At 44.1% G+C, this 10,427-nt stretch overlaps 1 protein-coding gene across 1 annotated transcript; it reads right to left on the bottom strand.

Annotated features, from left to right (window-relative positions):
- Positions 1-7,854: 7,854 nt before the first annotated feature.
- On the bottom strand, positions 7,855-9,205 carry LOC139029935 (septin-2). The gene has a single exon (XM_070451408.1). The coding sequence runs from the start codon at positions 9,096-9,098 to the stop codon at positions 8,013-8,015; it is 1,086 nt and encodes a 361-aa protein (XP_070307509.1). The 5' UTR covers positions 9,099-9,205; the 3' UTR covers positions 7,855-8,012.
- Between the last annotated feature and the right edge of the window lie 1,222 nt (positions 9,206-10,427).

The following is a 10,427-nucleotide window of genomic DNA, read 5'->3' as shown; positions in this document are numbered from 1 at the left end:
CTTGCTTGGAATGGAGGCTACAGATAAGGAATGAAACACAACAAGTTGTGCTATTATCACTGTTACTAATGACATTTCCAGGCCTGGATTATCCTCACTGATGCTCTCAATTCAGGCTTCGGGGAGCAGGTTCATGGAATGGACACTACAGTTCACAGTCCACCTGGTGCTCTCTGCTGGCCTCTACTGTGGGTCTCAGAGTGTGGGAAGGGGCCAGGGCAGGAGGGTGTGAGGGGACGAGGGTAGGGAGGATCTCAGTCATAGCAGGGATCACAGTGGGAACTGAGTGTCAAGGACAAGAGTCTTGGAGCTGAAGTCTGCTGATGAAAAATTGCCTTCCCAAGGGTGGAGAAAAGCTCTTTAACCCTGAGCCCTAGGCTCAGGAGGGAAGGACAGCATCCTTTATGGCTTCCTCTGTGGGTTATGGGCCAGATCAGCTGGAGGAGGTCATCACTTTCCTGAGTCAGGTCTTTGTTCACACTGTGACTTCAGCTTCAGTCCCGGGTGTGCGCCTTTTGTTGGCCCGACTCCCTCTCTACTCTTCTCAATCCTTCATGATCTACATGAAGGGGTTCCCTTGCCCCGTAGCTTTCCAATTGGCCAAGAAGGACACCCCGCCCCGTTAGAAGATTAGAGGGAGGAGGGTTAAGTCAGATGATGCATTTCTGGCTCTTGTCCTGCAACGTCAATTCAGGCTGGCTGTGTTCCTTAACTAGTGGTCGCTGTTCCTTTCCAGATGTCCACATTGGACATGACTGAGTGACTTGCACTTCACTTCACTTCACTTAACAATGTACGGTGTCTCTTTCTGGGTTTTGGTAATTGCACATTCTTTCCAGGTCGGGGTTGGAAAGAATGCAGCCTTCACCAGTCCTTACTCTTCCCAGGGTTACTGTGGTTTCTCTCACCTATACCTTCAGAAATAGCCCCTTCGGGGCAAAAGCACTCTCCTGAAACTATCCCATTTTGAGAGTGTCATCTGCTTCCTGTTGGGATTCTGATTGATAAACATGCCCTTCCAGTTCCTCTCTTACTGATGAACTGCATCAAGTATTTCAAGTTCTAACTGATCCTTTCTTTCTAGACCTCTTCCTTTCACCGCAACTCAACATCACACACAGAATTATTCACCCAACATTCTGATAACCCACAACACCTACGCTCTCCTCCGTTTGGTTCTTCTTAGATTCCACAGGGGTTATTTGTTGCATGTCTGGGTTATCCCTCCCTATCCACACCAGACTGTGAGTTCTTCAGGGCAGGATTGTTTCTTACTCAAGCTGTTCCTTTTGTGAGTGCACTAAAGTCAACCACGGGAAGCTGGCAAGGGCCAGTGTAACATTTATAGAATGCATCATCTTCTTCCTAGAATTGCTGCTGGTGACATTCATTTTCTACAAGACCCCGCGTGTGGGTTTTTCTAACTTCGTTGAGATTCTTGACGTGCTGATATCTACATAATCAGGGATCCAAAGGAGGTGAGCTGGTTTGCTGGGACTTGAGCAAAAACTTCTGCCCCAATTTGCATTGTGATTAGTGAACCTAATCAAATTATGCTATGCCTGCCACTATGCACGAAGAATCTACGGTGTGTTAGGAATTCATTCATCCTGGTAGGATGCCATGACCTTCACATCAGAGTTTTAGACAGTTTACAAAGAGCTTTGGAGAAAATGTGAGCTGAGGAAAAACAGAGATTCCTCTTATTTTGAAGCTCACAGTCAGTATGTGCTGTTCCCTCACAGGCTTGGGCAATAATACCAGTATTCTGGCCCGGAGAATTCCATGGACTGTATAGTTCATGGGGTCACAAAGAGTTGGACATGACTGAGTGACTTCTTCACTTCACAAGAAGTCACATAATCTCCCTGTCTTCCTTCACTTGCTTTCTTTATCTTCCCTGGCTGCAGATGTCTGTAGCCCCAAAATGCCAAAGTTTTGTAGCAAATAGAAGTCTTCTTCCTCAGAATTTTCTCAATGATAAGCAGAAATGTGAGAAATCAAGTATGACTCATATTAAGTTTTTGTGCATGCTCAGTCATGTTGGACTCTTTGTGACCCCATGGACTGTAGCCCACCAGGCTCCTCTGTCCATGGAATTTTTCAGGCAAGAATACTGGAATGAGTTGCCATTTCCTCCGCTAGGGGATCTTCCCAACCCAGGGGTCAAACCTGCATTTCCTGCATCACTATTAGTTTTTTCAACAGTGATTTATCTTAGTTATGATTGGGAATCCAGGACTTGTATAATTCTCCATAGTATTAAAGGCACCTGAGGAAGCAGGGTAGCAGATCCAGGTCCAGCACTTCTTGGTCACTGTCCCCTTCTGACTTTCACATCTTTTTGACCGACCAGTCCACTCAGTTGGAATCTTGGTGACAGTACATGTCCCAAGGGACCCTGGTGCTGCTTGGATCACTATCCACGAACTCAGAGTAATTGGTCCGATGACAGGGCTGTGAGCCTCCAGGGCAGAAGCATGAAGCTCTGCTGACTCTTCACCTACAGAAGTGCAGTGAATGTCTTCATTTATTTTCTCTAGGTGTTTCTTTTTAAATTCCACTCATCTTTCTTTGGAGTTTTTGATTAAAATGCTGTCAGCCAAGCAGTTTGATGTCTGAGTGAAGACGCTGTTTGTGAGGCATTTTTCTTCTCGGAGCAGTTGGAGTAGAAAATTCTTTTATGCCTGAGAACGTTTCTATTGTTGTTTTCCCTGTGAATGTAAAGTGGGAGCTGACAGAATGTGTTAACCTTTCTGTTCTGTGCTATTTCATCTGCATCGCTCCCGGTCCCTGCACACAGCTTTGGATTCCTCAAGCTCAACGAACCAGCTGCAGTCAAAAGCACTCCAGGCACAGGGCAGCAGGAGCCCAGGCGAGGGCTGCCCTGCTCTCATTGCCCAAGGGGCCTGCTCTGCCCGTGATGACTGCAAGGATTGAAGCATGACACAGCACACAGCATTTTCACTGAGGCTACCTGGATGCGGAACAGACTCATATCCCCAAGTCCCTTTTATTAGCACTTGTCTCCATAGCAGTCTCACTCTGAGATAAGTTAAATACTTGAATATTCTCAGTGGATTTGAAACTCATTTGTCATGAACTTGCTATGTGTCTGGCACCATGTTAAGTACTACAGAATTCATAATTATGGTCTTCAAGAAGCTCAAGTCTGATGGGGAGAGACACGCACATGCTGAGTAGCACAGGGTGTGACAGGAGCAAAGATGCAGAGTCTTCTGTGTCTGGGTTTAAATGATGCTCCAGTCTAAATTCCCCCCACTGAGCAAGGGGCCACTGTGGTGGTGATGGTTTAGTCACTATGTTGTGTCCAACTGTTTTGTGACCTCAAGGACTGTACCCTGCCAGGCTCCTCTGTCCATGGGATTCTCCAGGCAAGAAAACTGGAGTGGGTTGCCATTTCCTCATCCAGGGGATCATCCTGACTCAAGGATTGAACCCTGCTCTCCTGTATTGCAGGTGGATTCTTTACCAACTTAGCTGCCAAACTTGGGAGAACAACATAGAGGTGGGCGGTGAAATGTGTTGTCTTGTTCTCTTGCTCAGGGTCTCAACTGATTAGCTTAGTAAAATGACATTCACCCTTTATTTCAAGGGTATTGTCCTCTGAGACTGACAAAATGAAGAGCCACCTAAAGCTTCTTAAGTGCAGTGAGGTGTGAGGTCTGCTTGAGGACAAATATCTGTTAACTTTCTTTTTTTCCTGTAACTTTTTTTTTAAAATTTGCTTGAAGACAAATATCTTAAATGGTGGCTGTCTGCATCTGAGTTTCAAGGACATGACAGTGGGGTGCACAGACTTTTGGAGTGAAGGACTGTGCGTTTGTATTCAAGGAACCCAGTGTGGTGCCTAGAACAGAGTAGAAACCAATAGTTTAATGAATTACTTAATGGCTTAATGAGTTAGGAGTTGGGTGATCTCTGTTCTATCTGGGTGGCTTTTGAGCTCTCGCTTTTTCCTTTTTGGTTTCCTCACCTATGAAATGTAGGTTCATGTTTGAAGGCTCTTGCTTTGATATTTTCTCAGTTAATAAAAGTACAAAAATCCACCGTCTCAGAAAGGAAAGAGACCCAGGGTGAGTGTCTATGCCCAGGAGGGAAGAGAAGGTCTCTGAAGTATATGTGACATCAGTTCATGCAGCAAAATGAAATCCAATAAGGTCCAGAGCCCGTGCATTTCAAGTGGAGAGTCTGAGATTGACTGAACAGTTCAGAGATTAAATATTCAAGGTTAAAGCTACATTTCCATTAAGGGAATCTATATCTCTGTTCCACTTATGAGAACTTTTTTTTTCCCCCCACTGTTTCTTGTCTACAGAGTTCTTTGAAACACTAAAACTTCAGGAAGAGAAAAGATGAAAGAAACTGAGGCCAGAAGTCTTGATATAATTTATGAAGTTAATTTTTTCAATTGATTTAAAGAGGTCAAGGCTGCCTAGAGGGATGGGATGTGAGGTGGGAGGGAGGCTCAAGAGAGAGGAGCTATATGCATACTTATAGTTGATACCTGTGTTTCCCTGATGGCTCAACGGTAAAGAATCCACTTACAATACAGGAGACGCATGTTTGATCCCTGGGTCAGGAAGATCCCCTGGAGAAGGAAATGGCAACTCACTTCAGTATTCTTGACTGGGAAATCCCATGGACAGAGGACCCTCATGGGTTATAGTCCATGGGATCTCAAGAGTCGGACATGACTTTGCAACTAAACCACCATCAAAGCTGATTCACATTGTTGTACAGGAGAAACTAAAACAACATTATAAAGCAAATATACTTCAACTAAAAATAAATTTAAAAAAGTAAAAATAATATAGGATAAAATCCTATTTCACTTTTCATTTTAATCTAAAGCCCAACTCATGTATCTTTATATCAATAATAAAGATAATATCAAAAAAGGGGGTCATGAATGGAAATGTTATGCTGCATGCCTATTTCATCTAATACTTGATAGAAGAAATAATTCATGGCAATACATGAGTTACCTGGTAAAAGGTGGGACTTTTCCCACTCAGTCACTCAGCTCCTAACCATGTTTCTGGTTCACTGTGAAGGACCACTTGGTTGAGATAACAGGCACTGGAATCTCTAAATGCAGGTGTTATTTCCTAATGTTCCTCCTTTAAATTCTCACCTAAAATTCAGAATTTTCACTTGAATCTTTGTGGATATTTGAGGAACTTCGGAAGAGAAAGAGAGCCATATCTCGGAGGCTATCTTCTTTTGTCTAGATTCAGGCATGTAGGGACATACATTGGAGTTTTATTTCAAATTACGTGATGGCCATAGTGAGGAAAAGAGAGGTAGGATGCTGGACAAAGTAAAAAAAAAATCACTAATTAAGACTTTGCAGAAGTAGTATTGGATGGTTATAGATATAGGCAATGTAGTCATAAAGTTGTGTTTTTTAGGAAGAGAAAACATCATCTTTGGATACAAAGAGTTGGTAGATAAGTCAGGGAAAGGTTTTGGGAGGAATTTGAGTTCAGGACTGAATTTTAATCTTGAAGGAATGTGAAGGTCAAGGCAGAGTCTAGCCTTTGCATGCATTGATTTGGAGCAGAGTAAAGAAGATGGTTGAAAAAGTTGAACAAATGAGCTATTTCTGTTGCACTTCAGAGCAAATACCATTGCACTTTCTTGACTCTGTATCCCTTCCCTGCTTGCCTCCAGTATTGATCCCAGAATGCAGGTCAGGCTGAAGTGGAAACCGATTCGTTTCAACTTCTAAGGATTTGAGGTCAAGGATGCTAGTAGGTCATTTCAGTACCAGTCTACTTAGGAAAGTCCTATTTCCAAATGCTTCTTGTTCTAGAGGTTTTCAGAAATTTGAGTGTTTGAAATTCTTTAGAAAGGCATGAGAGAAGTCAGTGGTAAGTATATGTCCACGGAGAGTGCTGCTTCTGAAAGAGTTAGCTGAGTATGGGCTCCGTGATGTCCAGCTCTCTGCAACCCCCCTGGACTGTAGCTCTCCAGGCTTCCCTGACCATGGAATTTTCCACGCAAGAATACTGAAGTGGGTTTGCATTTCCTACTCCAAGGGATCTTCCCAACCCAGGGATCGAACCCAAGTCTCCTGTGTCTCCTGCATTGGCAAGTGGGTTCTTTACACCTGGGAAGCCTGAAAGAGTTAGCTACTTAGTATTAATGACAGTAGTGGATGTGACCCCTGTCATGTTCACCAGTATGAAACTGTCATCTGATCAGAACGTTCCCTTTCCCTCCAGTTATCTTTAAGTGTCACAACTTTCAGGCTATGGTCCACTCTTATAAGTTTTCAAAATACATTTTTATAGGTAAAGTTTTCTCTCTTAGTAACTAAAGAGCAATTATCTATTAGCAAAAGTATTTAGATTGGGGCAGCAAAACAAAAGGGAATTTGAAAGTGTAGGTCCACCGACACCCACGCATCCATGAGGTGGCAGCTGGCACTATGCAGACTATACTGGGCTTATTACGTCTACCACTTACTGCCACCCTGCCCCCTTTTAAAAAACAGCTTTTACTAGCATAGTTAATAAATGCCAAAATAACCCAAATAACTGGCCTTGCATGGAAGTACCCCTAAGGTCATGGAACACTTCTTGGTAAAAACTGTACAATGCACCTGAACCTACAGCTCTTGACCACTCGCAATTAGGCAACAGTGAAAGGGCAGTCGGGAGAACACCAGATGGTCTTCTGCAGTGCCCCTGGCCAACTGTCACCACCTCCCTTTCCCTTCTGGGTGTCCTCAGCCCTGGAGCTCAGTGCTTCTCCACGTCAGCCCCTCGTGCTCTCGTGGAATGAGAATGCTGAGCCAGCACCCACTCCCTCCAGGCTCCTTCCATGTGTCACTTCTGATGACCGATCAACCGCGGGCACAGGAAACCAGGCAGCACGGTGCTGACCATCAGCCAGCCCACGGAGCAAGTCTGCAAGAGCCGTCACTCTCAAGCCCCCTGTGGTCAAGTCTGTATAACATGTAAGGAAGGAAACCACGGCGGCTAAAAATGGATGGGACAGGCCACACGCTGCTATCTGCCTGAAAACCATTCAGAACGGGATCAGTCCAAGTGAAGCCAAACCAGGAGAACCGCACTGGGAACCATGATGCCCCCGCCGAGGCGCATCTTCCACACCGCAGTCACAGAAAACATGCCAAGTGCAGTCTAAAAAGGCAGGCTTCTGCACAGATCAACTGTTAATTTTCCTTAAAAAGTTATGCTATAAATCTAGTTGACTACAAATAGTTTACTGACTCTCACCACATAGGTGAGAATCTTAGCTGTGACATGGAAACTGCAGCTCATGGGTTTTCGTGGCAAACTCTATAGAACATGGTTTGTGGTGAGTTCTCTGCATAGTGGTTTAAAAAATGACCTCAGAATTCAAAGACTTGTTAAAAAACTCACCCCTAACAGCCTGTTTATAAAAAACCTATTGAAGTATAAACATGTATCTAATTAGGTATTTTTTCATTTGGTAAACAGATAATGTGCAGATGAATTAACAGTATGGAGTTATAGCAGCAAAACTGGTTTTGGATGTTGTGGTCAAACAAAAGCAAGGCAGGGAAGCAGGTGCCATGGCGAGAAATGGCCTCGTACCCCGGCAGCTCATCTTTCTGTGTTCATGTCTCTACTGCTCAGGAACATTCTCGGGAATCTGAATGTTCTAGAAGTAAATCACGATTAGTTGGTTAGGCCAGTCAAATCAAATTCCACTATTGACTATACGTGCTGACTGGTCCCTGGGAATCAGTTCTAGCGTCAGTGGTTACTTAAAATGCAAGAAGAAGGAAAATGGACAGTTCACCTCACAAAATATAAAGTATAACATAACGATGAATGCAAACGTTAACGTACTTCATACAAAATAACACATTGAAAGTTTTTAAAAAATTCTCAGGCACAGGTACTGTGAAATGTGGACAGGCACCCCTCCAACAGTCTTGAAAACATGCAGCTGTGTTACTCATCAGAATATTTATCTTGCAAAGGGATTCCTCACACGTGGTGCCCGTGGACCCCGCTGTCACCGTCACCACCCTGCAGCTGCAGCTGCATCTGCGCCTGCATCCGCGCGATCATCTCCTGCATGCGGCGGAGCTCAGCTTCCTTCTCCAGCAATATCTGGTCTTTATTCATGTCCTCATTTTCTACTTTCCTGCCGCCTCTCTTGAGCCTCTCAGACCGGAAGTTCTCGTAGTGCAGGTCCTGAGTCACCTCCTGGAGATCCTGCATGTGAGTGATGAGCATCGTCCTCAGTTTCAGAAAGTCGTTGTGCTCCGGGTTCTCCACCTCCACGACACCCCAAGGGTAGAGGCGGCCTCTGACCTTCTTGCCTTTGGCTTCAATCAGCTGATTGGATCCAACCACAGAGAAAGGGATGCTAGCCTTGAGAAGTCTAGTCTGCTCTTTAAAATCTTCATCTTCATCCGACTCTGCATCAGGTAAGTGATAGATTTTGATGCTATGTTCCTCAATTTCATCCAGAATCCTTTTCTTCAGGCGCTCCCGCTCCTTCAGGGTGAGTGTGTCGGCTTTCGCAATGACAGGCACAATATTCACCTTGTTGTGGATCGCCTTCATGAACGCAACATCCAATGGCTTCAGTCCGTGTCCGAAGGGGGAGATGAAGTAGAAGCAACAGTGCACCCTGTTGTCGATGATGTGCCGTCTGTTCAGACCGCTCTCGTCATGCAGGTACCGCTCAAACTGCTCATCGATGTAGGAGATGATTGTTTTAAAGCAGTCCCTGCAGTTGATGGCATCCCCGTAGCCCGGGGTGTCCACCACGGTCAGACGCAGCTTCACCCCGCGCTCTTCAATTTCAACAGTGGAAGCCTCAATCTGGACAGTTCTTTCAATTTTCTCTGCGGCTCCAGGGATGACTCTTTCTGGGTAGAGGTCGGTCAGGAAGAGGCTGTTGATGAGTGTCGATTTTCCCAGCCCCGATTCACCGACCACCATCAGCGTGAATTCAAAACCTTTTTTCACTGATTTTCGGTGAACCTGATTGGGAAGATTTGCAAATCCAACATATCCAGGAGTTTCTGGATTTATAAACTGAGTTGGTTGTTGCTTAGACATCTTTAGTAAAGTTTCGTCAATCGCCGACTCGCAGAAGAACTGAGACCGACCGACCGCTCCGCCGACCCGCCCAGCGCCCGCCGCGCGCTCGCGCCCTGCCCCGCCCCGCCGCGCGCGCGGGCGGATTGAGTCATCACATATGGTCCACTCTTTGCTGGAAGTTTGGGGGGAAATGTGTGGAAATCTCCAGCTTATCTCTCAGGGTCTGCAACAGTTAAATCCATTCCAATTTCAAGCGAAATAATTTCTTATGGTGGGAGGAAGGTTTTAGTTCTCAGATCAGGTAGTCATTAGCTAAGCTATTGTCCATCTGCTAACTTCAAACTTACTGACTTCTTTTGGGAAATGAAAATAAAACCCAGAAATTTAAAAAGGAGACCTGAATGAGTTTCATGTGCTGCCAACCATAAAAGATACCATTTGAATTTATGAATAACGAATAAAAGGGCTTTCAATTGGACTCAATTTTCTTGGCTGCTACCAAACTTCCCTATGAAACAAATATCCATTAACTGATATGCTGGTCATCTCTCAGGGCACATTAAGAAATATGACTGGAATGCTAGATGGGGTCAGAAATCATTTTTAGTGTGAAATGAGTCTTAAAATTCATTACTTCATGAGTTTCTTACCCTTATAAAAGTTTCCAAGCTTAGAGAAATACTGAAATTCTTCCCAAAGGAGAGCATGAACTGATTCAGATGAGCTAAATTAACACAGAAACCCGAAACCTCCCTAAAGTAATTGCCCACATGGGGATTTTACCCAGAACAGTAAGGGACATACAGTGGACTAGAGAGTGACAGATGAAGCCTGGTTCTGGCGATGCTCTTTGTAGCTGTTACACCTTACACAAATCTTCAAGTCTTCTTTCTCATTAGCAATATGATGAAACCTACTTATAAATTATTTTAAAAATCCATACCACAGTTTCCAGCCTATATACTCAGATTTATAAATATGTCTTTATATTGGAAAACTCGAGCAACATTTAGAAACATGTTTTAAACTCATGATTATGCTTAATTGTGCTCCTTTTATTTGAGAGAGGGACTATTCTAAAGAAAAGAATGCTTTTCATCTTGAACTTCTCTCTGGTGCTATTCTTCCCAGGAGTACAACCCACCTTACTAACAATACCTCATTATTCATCACACAAAAAAGGTGTCTCCTGTAACAGTCTTTCTCTCAGAAGTCTCCTAGAATAAATGAGATTGGGACTGTTTGTGAGGAATTAAAGAATTCAAAGAATTTTCAAGATCAGAATGAAATCAAGATCTTTCAGTTTACAGACAAGAAGAAAAAACACTCACCAAAGTCTCTTTGAGA

Source organism: Odocoileus virginianus, chromosome 2, assembly GCF_023699985.2.
Source record: "Odocoileus virginianus isolate 20LAN1187 ecotype Illinois chromosome 2, Ovbor_1.2, whole genome shotgun sequence".
In the NCBI taxonomy this organism is placed as follows: Eukaryota; Metazoa; Chordata; class Mammalia; order Artiodactyla; family Cervidae; genus Odocoileus; species Odocoileus virginianus.
Note: the sequence above shows the minus strand (reverse complement) of the source record. Positions and strands in the feature narration are given on the sequence as shown.

Bases quoted from the DNA above. Each gene is read 5' to 3' on its own strand.
- LOC139029935 (XM_070451408.1), bottom strand. From the start codon at position 9,098: ATGTCTAAGCAACAACCAACTCAGTTTATAAATCCAGAAACTCCTGGA.